Source organism: Protomyctophum bolini, assembly GCF_963924005.1.
Source record: "Protomyctophum bolini genome assembly, chromosome: 1".
NCBI lineage: Eukaryota > Metazoa > Chordata > Actinopteri > Myctophiformes > Myctophidae > Protomyctophum > Protomyctophum bolini.
In genome coordinates, this window is record NC_137862.1 from 9,030,034 (window position 1) to 9,047,511 (window position 17,478).

The 17,478-nt window shown below is 44.1% G+C and overlaps 1 protein-coding gene across 1 annotated transcript in view; it reads right to left on the reverse strand.

The window, feature by feature from the left end:
- tmc3 (transmembrane channel like 3) overlaps positions 1–17,478 on the reverse strand; it is a gene marked incomplete at both ends in the record, with an annotated part of 44,254 nt that overhangs the window by 14,541 nt on the left and 12,235 nt on the right. The window contains 11 exons of the mRNA XM_080762783.1: positions 508–575; positions 1,716–1,844; positions 2,243–2,536; positions 4,398–4,479; positions 5,853–5,962; positions 8,482–8,629; positions 11,350–11,393; positions 12,118–12,265; positions 13,219–13,361; positions 14,271–14,369; positions 17,344–17,450. Of these exons, the coding sequence (XP_080618909.1) occupies positions 508–575; positions 1,716–1,844; positions 2,243–2,536; positions 4,398–4,479; positions 5,853–5,962; positions 8,482–8,629; positions 11,350–11,393; positions 12,118–12,265; positions 13,219–13,361; positions 14,271–14,369; positions 17,344–17,450 (1,372 nt within the window). The remainder of the gene's footprint in view (positions 1–507; positions 576–1,715; positions 1,845–2,242; positions 2,537–4,397; positions 4,480–5,852; positions 5,963–8,481; positions 8,630–11,349; positions 11,394–12,117; positions 12,266–13,218; positions 13,362–14,270; positions 14,370–17,343; positions 17,451–17,478) is intronic.

Sequence of the window (17,478 nt, forward strand, 5' to 3'; positions counted from 1 at the left end):
CATAATGGGTCTAGAGACAACAAGCCAGACTGTCTATTAAGCCAGGCTTGCTGATCCCGGCTCGCCAAATCCGCCAATTCTGAGCCTCGCTTGGCTTTAGTGGAACGGAAAAAACCAGGCTGTAAAGATCAGGATTTAAAAAGCCTGGCTTTGGCCTATATCCTGGATTAGTTAATCCAAGATTCGTGAAATAGGCCCCTGGCCACTTGTTTCTCTTGCAAAACACACATTGCTCAGCCAATCAAATCATCGCTATGGGCTATACACACATTGCTCAGCCAATCAAATCATCACTATGGGGTACACACAAACACACAAAGCTGGGCATAAGAGGGGCTATCACCCCTCAAAATATTAAAATACATTAATAGATTAATTGTTGCACCCCATATACACTACTCTTCTGTTCAAATACAATTATTCATATTTGAATTTTACAATGCTGTTGCACCCCTAATTAAATTTGCTTCTGTACAAATCAAAATATTATCATTTCATTTTACTCACCAGATCATTCCTTGGTTATATATCAGGTGCAAAACATTTTCAGCTATTTTGAATTCTCCATATTCAGGCTGAGAGAACAGAGGAGGAAAAACAAATTAAACTGCGCATTTCAACTGTGTCTAAAAAGATGTATGCATAATTTACTTGTGTTAACCATTCAAGACCTTTTTAAGGCATTTTGTAATTGAAAATAAGATATAGTTATAAGCTGTATTTCAGTGGAGACGACACTTTTGTTGATTGTACAATGTTGTTGTCAAAACGTAATTAGCTTGCTAATGAGCCATCAGTGTTGTGTGCAATTCTGTGCACTGTAATTACAGTAATCTTTGGTGCGGCTTTAGACTGTCTTTCCCACTGACATTTGATTGTAATTACAATGACAATTTTCATCCCTTATTGTCCAACGGTGGTCACTTTAGTTTCTGCTATAAAACTAGAGTAAAATGTCAGGGAGGGACTAGTGGAGAAGAGATGGAGTATAACTAAAAGACAAGTCATTTTATGTTTGGTTCAGTGCGACGCGTTGTGATCTTGTAGATCGACTATTTTCAACACGCATTACGACACTATCAGCCCTCCAAAATGTATTTGTCCACAAAAAGTCAACTGTAGATTTAAGCGTTATTCTTATGATAGATTTGCGACCCACGGGTTGAAATTTTTCTAAAAAATGTATCCCACGATTTTGTAACCCAGTTTTCTTTTCACCCAGTGCCAATTATCTAATGTAATCCTGGGCGCTATACACTTCCTCTGCCAACCTGGGGGGGCAGCGGACTGACCTCATGCCTCCTTCTATGCATGAGGAGTTCAAGCTGCTTCTTTTCACCTGACAGAGGGGAATTTCCCCGGCCGGACGTAGCGCGTGGAAGGGACACGTTATTCCGACCAGTTCCTTTCCCCTCCATCAGGCGCCCCGGCTGGCCAGGGGGAGGTAGTTTTAGAGACCAGGATTACGGCATGTTTTTGTGAGGGTATCTACCCTAGGGGACACGGGGAGAACATGCAAACTCCACACAGAAAGGCCCTTTCGCCAACCCCCGCCTCGCGTATGGGCACTGATGACGCGGAGGAGGGAACACGCCGCCAGTGCCCACAGCGTCCCCAGCGGGAATCGAACCCAGGACCTTCTAGCTGTGAGGCGACAGCACTACCAACTGTGCCACTGTGCCCCCAGAACCCCTGTTCTATGGTACAGTACGTACAAACTTGCTCTCCAGGTCCCAGCAGCAGCAGTCGCTCAGGTAGCGAACCACCAGACCTCTGATGAAGTCGATCAACAGGATGCTGGCTACAGTGAAGATCATGTCGATGATGGACAGCTTCAGCATCTCCTATATAGGAAACACACAGTGGAAACGCTTCAGCATCTCCTATAGGAAACACACAGTGGAAACGCTTCAGCATCTCCTATAGGAAACACACAGTGGAAACGCTTCAGCATCTCCTATAGGAAACACACAGTGGAAACGTAATGGAAACGTAGTGGAAACGCTTCAGCATCTGTATCAGATACCTCAGTACAATAGATCAGTACCTGTCCTACATAGGTCTCCCAGCAGGGTTTCTACAGTACCTGTCCTACATCGGTCTCCCAGCAGGGTTTCTACAGTACCTGTCCTACATGGGTCTCCCAGCAGGGTTTCTACAGTACCTGTCCTACATCGGTCTCCCAGCAGGGTTTCTACAGTACCTGTCCTACATCGGTCTCCCAGCAGGGTTTCTACAGTACCTGTCCTACATAGGTCTCCCAGCAGGGGTCCTGCTGAGGCCGCTTGGTCTTCTCAAAGAGGCCCACGGTGTGGTTGGACACGGCCGCCACGGCCGCCGTGGCGCTCTTGGTGCTCATGGCGCTGAGGTTGTTGATGTCCATCACCATGGCGATGGTGGCCAGGGTGCTGTTCCGCTCGGAGACGGAGACGTCGGAGACCAGCGTGGACAGGCCGCCGCCGTCGTCCTCCGGCTGGGAGATGGTGGCCAGGAAGGAGCTGGACGGCTCTGTCCAGTTGGACCCGGGACCCACCTGCTGCAGCTGCTGGAGAGACACCACACGTCCATACCATGCGCTGTTAACCCATTTTGACCTGAGATCAGATTCTATAAATGTCTTCTACATCCTGACAGTTTTCTGAAAAAGCTATGTTTCTATGTCAGTCGTTCTTCGATTTTTCAAAAATAGCAGACCTACAAGCTCGTAGCGCGCCACTCGGTGGCGCGCTATGAGCTTGTAGATCTGCTATTTTTCAATAGCTAAAGCATGACATGATGCTAACACCAAAAGGGGTTCCCTCCCAAAATGGGTTAATGTCGCTGACTAGAGAACTACGAGGAAAAATGTCCGTCGACGATAACTGACGAAAACTTTACAAAAACGAAGCTGCGATGACTAAAACTAATACTAAATATATTTACTATATTTTGTCTGCAAATAAAAACTAGACTAAAATGTTAGGGCGGGACTAGGTGAGAAGAGATCAAGTACAACTAAAAGAGTAAGTAAGTAATTTTATGCTTGGTTGTCACTCTCCGAAAATAACCGATCATCATGTGTAGATTGGCTATTTTCCGCACACAGCTGACTGTATAAATCAGGCATTTCAATGCCATCAAGGGCCCGCCAAAATACATTTCAGTCGACTAAATCAACTGTAGATTTTGTCCAGTAAAATCGTATCGTCAGTAAACTAAAACTAGACTAAAACCAAAACTTTTCAGATGACTAAAATATACCTAAAACTAAATACAAATGTATTGCCAAAATCTACACTGATATGATTCTATACTGTATTGTATGGTCAGCAGATGGTCTATACTCTATTGGTTTAAAGAACACTTATTATAAATTGCTGCATCATAAAACAGATTTGTACATCTTTGTTATCTTACGACCGTTTGAGGAACCTCATGTCTCTGGATGATAAAATAATGAGATTGAATGCATAATGAGTGCAAAGTTATAATAGCTCTTTTTTTAATGGACGACTGTAAAAATGAATTATACTGTAGGCTATTGTGTGAGAAGCTGGAAAAGTGCTTCTCCTTGTTCAAGCGAAAAAGCTAGTGGAATAAATAGTGATAGAGTGTTAATTAGTGGAATAGTGTTAATTGTGTGACTGAAGTTTGACTGTTTTTTCACCGACGAACTCTACCAAATCTAACCGTTGATGACTAAAACTATGAGTAAATACTGTATATTGAAAATGTCGACGACAAATAAAAACTAGACTAACATATTAGGGAGGGACTAGTTGGTTGTTGTGCTCTTTTGTTTCGTCCGAAAATAGCCAACCTACAAGTTCACATTGTGAGCTTGTAGATCAGCTGATTGGCTCATACGTGTGTGAATGTGTGTATGGTACGGTACGCCCAGCTAATTGTCTCATACGTGTGTGTGTGTGTCTGTACGGTACTCTCGGCTGATTGGCTCATACGTGTGTGTGTGTGTGTGTGTGTGTGTCTGTACGGTACTCTCGGCTGATTGGCTCATACGTGTGTGTGTGTGTGTGTGTGTGTGTGTCTGTACGGTACTCTCGGCTGATTGGCTCATACGTGTGTGTGTGTGTGTGTGTGTGTGTCTGTACGGTACTCGCGGCTGATTGGCTCATACGTGTGTGTGTGTGTGTGTGTGTGTGTGTCTGTACTATCCTTCTTCTTCCTCTTTTTTTTTTCTATGATGCAAGAAAGATGTATTTGGCGCTGCACTGTGGCGACATGGACTAGGGCTACGCTTGCATGCGGGCCCTTTGTCTAAGACAAATTTCTTCCTCGGGAGACTAATAAAGTATATCTCTCTCTATCTCTACTCTCGGCTGATTGGCTCATACGTGTGTGTGTGTACGGTACTCTCGGCTGATTGGCTCATACGTGTGTGTGTACACGGTACTTACGGCCGATAGGCTCATGGTGTTGACCTTGTCGAGCAGAGCGATGATGAGGCTGTAGAGGTTACCGAGGTAGAGGACCAGCACCCTGCGGTGAGGAAACGGTCATGTTACTGTTGTTAGAGGTTACCGAGGTAGAGGACCAGCACCCTGCGGTGAGGAAACGGTCATGTTACTGTTGTTAGAGGTTACCGAGGTAGAGGACCAGCACCCTGCGGTGAGGAAACGGTCATGTTACTGTTGTTACTGTTGTTAGAGGTTACCGAGGTAGAGGACCAGCACCCTGCGGTGAGGAAACGGTCATGTTACTGTTGTTACTGTTGTTAGAGGTTACCGAGGTAGAGGACCAGCACCCTGCGGTGAGGAAACGGTCATGTTACTGTTGTTACTGTTGTTAGAGGTTACCGAGGTAGAGGACCAGCACCCTGCGGTGAGGAAACGGTCATGTTACTGTTGTTACTGTTGTTAGAGGTTACCGAGGTAGAGGACCAGCACCCTGCGGTGAGGAAACAGTCATGTTACTGTTGTTACTGTTGTTTCACTGGAAACAGCAGCAGGTTAATGTTGCTGTTGTTTCACTGGAAACGGTAATCATTATCTTATGCATTGTGTATGGTTAAGGGGTGGTACAGTAGCTTACATACTTGGCCAGTTGGAAGCGTAACGAGGTTCTGGGGTGGTACATACCTGGCCAGTTGGAAGCGTAGAGAGGTTCTGGGGTGGTACATACCTGGCCAGTTGGAAGCATAGCGAGGTTCTGGGGTGGTACATACCTGGCCAGTTGGAAGCATAGCAAGGTTCTGGGGTGGTACATACCTGGCCAGTTGGAAGCATAGCGAGGTTCTGGGGTGGTACATACCTGGCCAGTTGGAAGCGTAACGAGGTTCTGGGGTGGTACATACCTGGCCAGTTGGAAGCATAGCGAGGTTCTGGGGTGGTACATACCTGGCCAGTTGGAAGCATAGCGAGGTTCTGGGGTGGTACATACCTGGCCAGTTGGAAGCGTAGAGAGGTTCTGGGGTGGTACATACCTGGCCAGTTGGAAGCATAGCGAGGTTCTGGGGTGGTACATACCTGGCCAGTTGGAAACGTAACGAGGTTCTGGGGTGGTACATACCTGGCCAGTTGGAAACGTAGAGAGGTTCTGGGGTGGTACATACCTGGCCAGTTGGAAGCGTAGAGAGGTTCTGGGGTGGTACATACCTGGCCAGTTGGAAACGTAGAGAGGTTCTGGGGTGGTACATACCTGGCCAGTTGGAAACGTAACGAGGTTCTGGGGTGGTACATACCTGGCCAGTTGGAAACGTAGAGAGGTTCTGGGGTGGTACATACCTGGCCAGTTGGAAGCGTAGAGAGGTTCTGGGGTGGTACATACCTGGCCAGTTGGAAACGTAGAGAGGTTCTGGGGTGGTACATACCTGGCCAGTTGGAAACGTAACGAGGTTCTGGGGTGGTACATACCTGGCCAGTTGGAAACGTAACGAGGTTCTGGGGTGGTACATCTCCAGCTGGGCCACCAGCTCGAAAGCAGACGGGGCGATCATGGTGATCAGGGACACGACCACGCTGACCTGGGGAAGGAGAAGTGACCCGGAGTTGATTTTCTTTACAAGCTAAATAACCAATTTGTGGCGGTTCTGGACAACCATGTATCGGACCGACTCAAGGCAGGGCACTGCACTATGTGGTGGTGTGGAACGCTGCCCCCCTGTGGTGGGGTGGAACACTGGGGTGAATGGTTCTCGAGTTAAATGGATCACAGACGTACGTACATACACACGTACAGAGCCGTGGTGCATTTATTGTACGATAGAACAGACTCTAAATGAAGTGTTTAGAAAATAGTTACCCCAGATGACACGGTATATCTGCCCAAAAAAAAACAGCGTTATATAATAATGACTACAGAGAAAGGATAAATTATATGACGGGCCATATAGCCCGGCAGGGGCGACATGTGGCTTATAAACTATACAGCACAGTCTTTTTGGGAAGTGTATTAGAGTATAGCGTAGCGTAGCTATCGTCTGTCACGGACAGATGGAGGCAAATCAAACAGGGGCAATTTACAGTCTGCTTCCACCGTGCACGTCTCTCTTTCTCTCTCTCTCTCTCTCTCTTTCTCTCTCTCTCTCTCTCTCTCTCTCTCTCTCTCTCTCTCAGCCTCGTCCTCGTTTCATCCGCTCCTCATAATGGTATCGCGTACGTGACCTAATCCAGTGGTTCCCAAAGTGGGGTCCGGGGACCCCCAGGGGTCCTTGAGGGAGTTCCATGCAGGGGGGACCGAGCTAAATGATAGTTTGGAACCAAATGGACCTTTATGGGTCTGTAACCCAGAGAGTGTACAAATGTACACATTTGTACGCTCTCAGAGTTAAATTGACATTGATCTTACAATTATGAATTGGGGGTCCCAGAGATAGAAATGCTATTTAATGGGGGTCCGTAGACTAATGCATGTCAAACTGAGGGTCCTTGAAATTAGACGGGTTGAAAATCACTGCTAGAGACATAAAAATCTTCTTTTATTGGCGTCCCTGGCATATATTTTCAAATGGGGGTACACGGACTGATTAGTGTCCCCAGTTTGGGAAGGAATGAACGATGTCCACCTGCACTCTGTAGTATAACATGGCTCATAACGTACCTCATACTTCACTCTGTAGTACAACATGGCTCATAACGTACCTCATACTTCACTCTGTAGTACATGGCTCATAACGTATACCCCGTTCTCCACTCTGTAGTACATGGCTCATAACGTACCTCGTTCTTCACTCTGTAGTATAACATGGCTCATAACATATACCCCGTTCTCCACTCTGTAGTACATGGCTCATAACGTACCTCGTTCTTCACTCTGTAGTATAACATGGCTCATAACGTACCTCGTTCTTCACTCTGTAGTATAACATGGCTCATAACGTATACCCCGTACTTCACTCTGTAGTATAACATGGCTCATAACGTATACCCCGTTCTCCACTCTGTAGTACATGGCTCATAACGTACCTCGTTCTTCACTCTGTAGTATAACATGGCTCATAACGTATACCCCGTTCTCCACTCTGTAGTACATGGCTCATAACGTACCTCGTTCTTCACTCTGTAGTATAACATGGCTCATAACGTATACCCCGTTCTCCACTCTGTAGTACATGGCTCATAACGTACCTCGTTCTTCACTCTGTAGTATAACATGGCTCATAACGTATACCCCGTTCTCCACTCTGTAGTACATGGCTCATAACGTATACCCCGTACTCCACTCTGTAGTATAACATGGCTCATAACGTATACCCCGTTCTTCACTCTGTAGTATAACATGGCTCATAACGTATACCCCGTTCTTCACTCTGTAGTATAACATGGCTCATAACGTATACCCCGTTCTCCACTCTGTAGTATAACATGGCTCATAACGTATACCCCGTTCTCCACTCTGTAGTACAACATGGCTCATAACGTATACCCCGTTCTCCACTCTGTAGTATAACATGGCTCATAACGTATACCCCGTTCTTCACTCTGTAGTATAACATGGCTCATAACGTATACCCCGTTCTCCACTCTGTAGTATAACATGGCTCATAACGTATACCCCGTTCTTCACTCTGTAGTATAACATGGCTCATAAAGTATACCCCGTTCTCCACTCTGTAGTATAACATGGCTCATAACGTATACCCCGTTCTTCACTCTGTAGTATAACATGGCTCATAACGTATACCCCGTACTTCACTCTGTAGTATAACATGGCTCATAACGTATACCCCGTTCTCCACTCTGTAGTATAACATGGCTCATAACGTATACCCCGTTCTCCACTCTGTAGTATAACATGGCTCATAACGTATACCCCGTTCTTCACTCTGTAGTATAACATGGCTCATAACGTATACCCCGTACTTCACTCTGTAGTATAACATGGCTCATAACGTAGACCCCGTTCTCCACTCTGTAGTATAACATGGCTCATAACGTATACCCCGTTCTGCACTCTGTAGTACATGGCTCATACTGTACATACTGTACGTGACCTACAATGGAATGAACGATGACCATGTCCACTTGGCTCATAATAACGTACCTCGTTCTTCTCCCACAGAGTCAGCTCGTCTTTCATCTGCTCCAGCTTCTGAGAGCGGTCCACCACAAAGTAGATGATGTATATGCTGCCGGCCAGAGACAGCAGCACCAGGATGTTGGCCAGGATCCGGAGACTGATCAATACGGCCCTGCAATGGTAAACCATTTAATGCACCAATCGGTTTATGATTGGGTTTTGGTACTGTAAAGTGCATGGTGTTATAGGGGCTGTCGATGTGTCTGTACATGGACAAAAAAACAAAACAAACGAGGCTTAGTCTTTGCCCCAGAGACGTTTAATGTGTCCCGAGTGCTTTATTACGTTTTTAATTTTATTCATAGAATGACCCAACATCTTATCGCCATGAATGGCTCTGTACAATGAAACATTAAATGTGTCCCGAAACACATTTAATGTGGCAGATTCTCTGTTTTACACTCACCATTATTACTGAATGTCAAGTCTCCAGGTTTTCTAGTTCAGAATATGTATGACACTTGTTTATTACGACGCTATTATGCACATTATGAGTCCAACTAGTACTAGTGGTTCTCAAACGTTGTATTTGCGTAAGAACCCTCATAACTCAGAGTGTATACAAATTGTTCCATTTTGTACACAGACCTATTATGGTCATTCAGGGCTTTCTCTTTGTGTTTCTGGCGATATTAATGTCCACTCATTTTGTATGTCCGTAGCAACAAATGTAATTTTGACTGGGGGCCTCTCCAGAGCCTGGGCAGGTTCTGGACAACTGTGTATCCCACCGACTCAAGGCCGGGCACTGCTGCTAATGTTATGCTGCTTCCAGAGCTGATCTCTACGGAGCAAGATATTATCTTGTACGTACAAGATAATATCTTGTACGGACAAGATAAAATATATTTTGAATGCATGGCCATTCAGGGGCTCCGTATATGTATTAATCCACTTTTAATGTGCTCCACCGGCCCTGATGATGATGTCTGCGAGTTGATTTAGTGCTAGTCCTTCGCCGCAGTAAAGGGCTGTTTGTAAGAGTTATGCCTGTGTGTGTGTGTGTGTGTGTGTGTGTGTGTGTGTGTGTGTGTGTGTGTGTGTGTGTGTGTGTGTGTGTGTGTGCGCGTGTGTGGCCGGGATTGCAACGGGAGGTGTAAATTTGCTTGATTTTGATGAAAGCACTCGGAGGAGAGAACACGCATCACGGCTGAACGGATAGGAGGAGCTGAGGCAGGCTGTTACACACTGCTTAATGTGGTGGTTGTACTTTTTACTCCACTACAATGATTTGAAAACTAGATTATTAGGCTACATGTTGATACCAATACTTACATACTTAAATGACCAATACGTACATTTTGAATTCCAGACTATGACTCATAACAGAGTATACATGTCTAGGTTGCAGTAGTAGAACTTTGACTCATAACAGAGTATTTCTAGGTTGCAGTAGTAGAACTTTGACTCATAACAGAGTATGTCTAGGTTGCAGTAGTAGAACTTTGACTCATAACAGAGTATACATGTCTAGGTTGCAGTAGTAGAACTTTGACTCATAACAGAGTATTTCTAGGTTGCAGTAGTAGAAATTTGACTCATAACAGAGTATTTCTAGGTTGCAGTAGTAGAACTTTGACTCATAACAGAGTATGTCTAGGTTGCAGTAGTAGAACTTTGACTCATAACAGAGTATACATGTCTAGGTTGCAGTAGTAGAACTTTGACTCATAACAGAGTATTTCTAGGTTGCAGTAGTAGAACTTTGACTCATAACAGAGTATTTGTAGGTTGCAGTAGTAGAACTTTGACTCATAACAGAGTATTTGTAGGTTGCAGTAGTAGAACTTTGACTCATAACAGAGTATTTCTAGGTTGCAGTAGTAGAACTTTGACTCATAACAGAGTATTTGTAGGTTGCAGTAGTAGAACTTTGACTCATAACAGAGTATTTCTAGGTTGCAGTAGTAGAACTTTGACTCATAACAGAGTATTTCTAGGTTGCAGTAGTAGAACTTTGACTCATAACAGAGTATTTGTAGGTTGCAGTAGTAGAACTTTGACTCATAACAGAGTATTTCTAGGTTGCAGTAGTAGAACTTTGACTCATAACGGAGTATTTGTAGGTTGCAGTAGTAGAACTTTGACTCATAACAGAGTATTTGTAGGTTGCAGTAGTAGAACTTTGACTCATAACAGAGTATTTGTAGGTTGCAGTAGTAGAACTTTGACTCATAACAGAGTATTTCTAGGTTGCAGTAGTAGAACTTTGACTCATAACAGAGTATGTCTAGGTTGCAGTAGTAGAACTTTGACTCATAACAGAGTATACATGTCTAGGTTGCAGTAGTAGAACTTTGACTCATAACAGAGTATTTCTAGGTTGCAGTAGTAGAACTTTGACTCATAACAGAGTATTTGTAGGTTGCAGTAGTAGAACTTTGACTCATAACAGAGTATTTCTAGGTTGCAGTAGTAGAACTTTGACTCATAACAGAGTATTTCTAGGTTGCAGTAGTAGAACTTTGACTCATAACAGAGTATGTCTAGGTTGCAGTAGTAGAACTTTGACTCATAACAGAGTATACATGTCTAGGTTGCAGTAGTAGAACTTTGACTCATAACAGAGTATTTCTAGGTTGCAGTAGTAGAACTTTGACTCATAACAGAGTATTTGTAGGTTGCAGTAGTAGAACTTTGACTCATAACAGAGTATTTGTAGGTTGCAGTAGTAGAACTTTGACTCATAACAGAGTATTTCTAGGTTGCAGTAGTAGAACTTTGACTCATAACAGAGTATTTCTAGGTTGCAGTAGTAGAACTTTGACTCATAACAGAGTATTTCTAGGTTGCAATAGTAGAACTTTGACTGAAGTAAAAAAAGACACGTACAGACTATAGTCCTTCTTCTTCTCCTGTTCCTCGCATATGGCCTCCTGGAAGGAAAACACACAGAGTAGATCATTGATGCTTACTGTGCTATAAACATGCTACAGACCTACTGTACGTGATGAGATTAGAAGATTAGTGTTGTTTTCATTCCATATATCCACAGTAGCAACATGCTGACCGGGCTAGTCTTATGAAGTGCAAAAGGAATAATTGTCTGCCCTTTGGGAAATCAGCACTCATTCTCAATGTACTGGTAGGTAAGACTTCACTGTATAACTGTCTGCTGTGCACGCATTCACGTACACACGCATGCTATATATATACAGCCAACCCAAACCAATAAGGAGGACAGTCATACTCGGATACGAGTGATGATAATGTGTGTGTGTGTGTGTGTGTGTGTGTGTGTGTGTGTGTGTGTGTGTGTGTGTGTGCCTGGCTGCGTGTGTTCATGATTATTATTTTTGTATTCACTTTAAAAAAGATCATGAAGCATTATCAAATTCTGTTTCTTAGGCCACGACAACAAAACGGCAGGGTCCCGTTGCGTTCTCATCTTTAATTAATTTGGCGTTATGTTATTATTATAGACATGGAATCCCGGGCATTACATCGGTGAGCGTAGCAGAGTGGCTCAGAGCCTCTGCCTGATGGCCTCAAAAGTCTAAAATCTCCCCCGGTCGGAGGATATCTCTTTGGTCAAGATATTGGACTTTCACGCGGGAGACCAGAGTTCAAATCCCGGTCGTTACACATACAGTAACTCACCCTGATGCTGTTGACGATGGCGGCCCCCTTGCTCTCGGCGGCCTCGGGGTTCCCTATGAGGTAGTCCCAGGCACAGAACACCCTCCAGCAGAAGGTGAAGTTCTCATCGGAGGCGCTGGACAGACTGAGACGGGAGTTCTTGGCCATCCTGGCAGGAAAGACACATCTTAGGTATATGGAATCATAATTATGATCAAGTTACAGCAAAACAAGTACGGGGAGCGTGTGACACAGATGTTGTCGCCTGGTTCAAATACAGTCTGCTCATAAGGGGCGCAACTCGCATAGTGTAAAAGAAAAAAAATCAGGTCTAGTCAGCCTCTTGTGCACGAAATGAGCACGCGTGCGACAATTTCACGGGACTATATGCGCCCACGAATACACACTTGCGTTGTCGCCCCTCAACTTCCCTGCACGTCTAAAAGTAGCATCTCTCGTTGAAAATGAATTGCTAGACGTGTCAGTCGCTGCCCATCTGAAAGGACCTTTAGGTCAGTGGTTCCTGTCAGTCGCTGCCCGTCTCTTAAGGACCTTTAGGTCAGTGGTTCCTGTCAGTCGCTGGCCGTCTCTTAAGGACCTTTAGGTCAGTGGTTCCTGTCAGTCGCTGCCCGTCTGAAAAGGACCTTTAGGTCAGTGGTTCCCATGTCAAGGACCCCCAAGTTGACACTAATCAGCCCGCCGACCCCATTCGAAAATATATGCCAGGGACCCCCATAAAAGAAGATTTGTATTTCTCTCTAGCAGTGATTTTCAACACGTTTAATTTCAAGGACCCTCAGTTTGACATGCATTAGTCTACGGACCCCCATTTAATAGCATTTCTATCTCTGGAGTGGGACCCCCAATTTATAATTGTAAAATTGATGTTAATTTAACTCTGAGAGTGTACGAATGGAATCAAATGGTTCCATTTGTACACTCTCTTGAGTTACAGACCCATGTAACTGTACACACTCTCTGAGTTACAGACCCATAAGGGTCCATTTGGTTTGCAAATTATCATTTAGCTCATGGGTCCCCCCTGGAACTATCCCTCGAGTACCCCTGTGGTGCTTGGTCCGGGAACAGGACCAGCCCCAGTGTGTGAAAAGTGATCATCACCTCCTCAGCAGAATGATGAAGCTGTACGCGAACACACCCATTCCAACCAGGAAGTAGGCCAGAGGTAGACGGTAGCCGGCACTGCCGATCTTCCTCACCTTGCCGTAGTAACCGTAGAACAGCACCGAATACTGGAGATAACCCTGTTGTACGGAGAGAGACACACACACACACACACACACACACACAGTGAATACTGGAGATAACCCTGTTGTACGGAGAGAGACACACACACACACACACACACACACACACACACACACACACAGTGAATACTGGAGATAACCCTGTTGTACGGAGAGAGACACACACACACACACACACACACACACAGTGAATACTGGAGATAACCCTGTTGTACGGAGAGAGAGAGAGACACACACACACACAGTGGTGCAAAAAGTACTCAATCTTTAGTAAGTAAAAGTAGCAATGCTGCAAGTAAGTACAAGTAAAAGTCTGGAATGCAACATTTACTTGAATACAAAAGTATTGGTATCAAAATGTATGTATAATAATCTTAGCAGATCTACAAGCTCACAATGTGTCACATCGCGACACATTGTGAGCTTTATTGTGAGCTTGTAGATCGGCTATTTTCAAAAGTATGAAGTGGCTAATAGTAGTCAAAATCTACAAAGTAACTAGTAACTTTATTTTTTTTAAATAGCCTAAATTTAGTCGATTAAGAGTACAATATTTGGATGAGATGCAGTGGTGTAAAAGTATGGGAATTGGAAATACCTCAATATTGTACAGTATACTTACTAGTAAATGTAATTTCGTTACTTCCACCACAGTGTAATTGCATCATCTTGAGCATGTACAGTAAAGGCTATGATGAGAGGCTATGAATAAATCACGCAACACAAACAGAGCACACAGGAAATCGTTGCCAAGTCTCCATTAGCATTAAATCTATTTTATAACCAGGTTATTTACCCGGACGGGAGGCTGTAGTGGAGGTGAAAGTATCATGTTGGGTCATGGCTAAGCACCATTGTCTGTGTGTCTGCGACTCTGTATGGATGGAGCAGTAAAAACACTCTTACCCCCAGAGACCAGATGGTGTCCAGGTCCTGGGCCGAGGACAGCAGGTCCTTGGGGATGGTTTTACTGCGGGTGGTCCCAAACTTAGCGCCCACCAGCAGCTAGAGAGAGGAGACCAGAGTTACATTCACTGTAGGAGCTCCACCAGAGAGAGAGAGAGAGAGAGGAGACACCATACCAGAGTTACATTCACTGTAGGAGCTCCACCAGAGAGAGAGAGAGGAGACACCATACCAGAGTTACATTCACTGTAGGAGCCCCACCAGAGAGAGAGAGAGAGAGAGGAGACACCATACCAGAGTTACATTCACTGTAGGAGCTCCACCAGAGAGAGAGAGGAGACACCATACCAGAGTTACATTCACTGTAGGAGCTCCACCAGAGAGAGAGAGAGAGAGAGAGGAGACACCATACCAGAGTTACATTCACTGTAGGAGCTCCACCAGAGAGAGAGAGAGAGAGAGAGGAGACACCATACCAGAGTTACATTTGCTGTAAAAAAAAAAAAAAAAACGGCAGGTTACAACACTTTTTGTTGTTGTTTTACTTCTTTATAATTATTTGTTTGGTCCAAAATATTGTGTTTGTTGTCATGATTTGTCACGACTTGAGTTGGCTTCGTACGAGGCTTAAAACGTCTTTAAATAAATACTTTTTGAAATGTCTATGGGAAAAATGCATTGGGAACTATTTCCTGGGCCTGGCGTCGTCATGAAAGTCTCTATAGAGGAGACACAGATGGATTCAAGTTCTCAGTCGCCACGACTGATTTCAGTCATTTGAGTTCCATAGAAGCCAGCATGTCTTCTGTGGAAATATAGAGAATAGCCTTTCTACAAGCTCTCAATGCGTCAAAGAAGACTCATTGAGAGCTTGTAGATTAGATGGGCTATTTTTGGTTATTATTTTAAGATTATTTTAAGTTGTCAAACTAGCAAATACGAGTCGAGGGCCGGACTGGTTCAATGTATTGAAATGACTGCACATAATTGTACCTGGACCTGGACCTAACGCATTCATACACCGATGAAACTGCAAGGCACAAACCTGCACATCGGGAGCTATTAGGTGTTCAGAGTTTTGCTCAAAGACACTAACTCTGGGAGAGCCCGGAATCGAACCGGGAACCCTCCGGTTCCCAAGCGGCCACTCTACTATACTTCCTGAACCACTGGCACTATTATATGGCGTACTTAAAAACATAATGAAAATAGTCGATCTACAAGCTCACAACACGTTGCATCGCAACGCGCTGTGAGCTTCTAGTTCTGCTATTGTCATAATTTATTTTTTATTTTTTATAATGACCCATTCATCGTAATCGTGGCAAAAGCAGATAATAATGGTTGTATTGATTTGAAGCCCTAATACAGAGTTATGACTGTTATGATTATTGATCACAGAATGAATTGATCATTCCTCTGCCTTGTCCAATGTCCATCTGCAGGGTGCAGTGTTCATTTAGTTGACTCAAACTATGACGAAAAATGTTCGTTGACTTCCTTTTTTCACTGACGAAAACTAAATGAAAACTAAGCAATGCTGACTATTACTAAGACAATATTTTTTTTTACAATTTCGTCAACAAATAAAAACTAGACTAAAATGTTAGGGAGGGACTATAGTGCAGAAGAGATCCAGTAGAACTAAAAGTCATCTACAACCTCATGTAGAGCTATTTTCAGCATGCAACCAAATCAGGCATTACGATGCCGTCAAAATACATGACTTTGTCTGCAAAAGAAACTGTAGATTTAGTCGAATAAAATATTATATTTAGTGGACTAAAACTAGACAAAATCTAAATAAATGTCAGATCACTAGTAAAATATGACTAAAACTATATTCAAGATATATTCAAACTAAAACAAAAAAAGAACACTGAAAGCAAGGGAACAATTCTAACGTGGAAGAAGATCCATGATTGGAACTAGAGATGTCCCGATACTGTATTGGCCCTTATTTGTCATATCGGTATCGGTGAATATGCCAGTCTAACCAGAGATCCGACACAGGGATAAGGTACTGTTGGTAAGTAACTAAGGTAGGTAAATAAAATGTTGAGGCATGTGGAGTTTGCTTTGAAGTTGCCCAAACTGCAAGTGCACATTTGAGTGAGGGGTCTGTTATAAACACAACACAAGATATATAGCTAGATGGCTATAAACACAACATGAGATCACGACACTGGTATCGGTGTTCGGTATCGGCTAGCACAGAAATTAAGGTATCGGAACGGAAGCGGAGAACGTGTATCGGGACATCCCTAGTTGTAACAAAGTGATACATTACAATAAAGAAGACGGGTGGAGATGTAAGGTTACACCGTGAGGACATGGGAGGACATAAATAAGAACAACAAATGAGATTGGACAATATGGGGATGATTGATAGGTCGACTCCTGGTCAGGGAAATTGCCTGTGTCTGCATTCCAGAGACTGACATAAATCAGCAGTCCTTCGTAGCGTTTGAATAACCTGTGAACACCCACACAAAAAAACTATGTCCTCTGTTTAGTATTTGTGTGGCCGTGGCCAACGTTGTAAAGTAAACTGTCAAGCCCAAGAATATAGCGGTACTGTGTTGGGCTCTTTTGTTCAAAGAGAAATCAGTGAAATGTAACTGAATAATAGAAGAGTAATGGAATAATAAGAGAGCAATAAAAATCACACTCGTGTGAAGTGAGGGGCGCCTCTGGGGGCCACAGACTTGGGCTGCCAGCCTGCCACACGTCACGGGTGAAAGCCAGACATATTGGCCCTCAAATGGAGCTGAGCTGTTCTGACATTCCATATGTTGATCTGACCTCATCACACCCTGTACACTCAAGATACGTTCCATATATGGCCAGTGCATGCAACCTCGCTCTCGCCCCCAGGCGTCTTACTGGTAGTAAGCTACCTATGGTAACATCATTCTACAGGCCACAGGTTTCCCCGTTACACCTTTTTTGTGGCGTTAGAGCAAGATCGAGCTTCTAGTATACGTTTAGGCCTAGCTCAAGCTGCCTATAGATGCACACACGCACACACACACACACACACACACACACACACACACACACACGCACTGACCTCTGGCAGGACAATGAAGGCTCCGGTCATGATGGTCAGAACTATGTTTATTCCAAAGAGCCAGCGCAGGAAGATGAAGTAGGACGCCACGCCCGACCCGAAGTGACCTCACACACAGAAAATTACACTATGAAT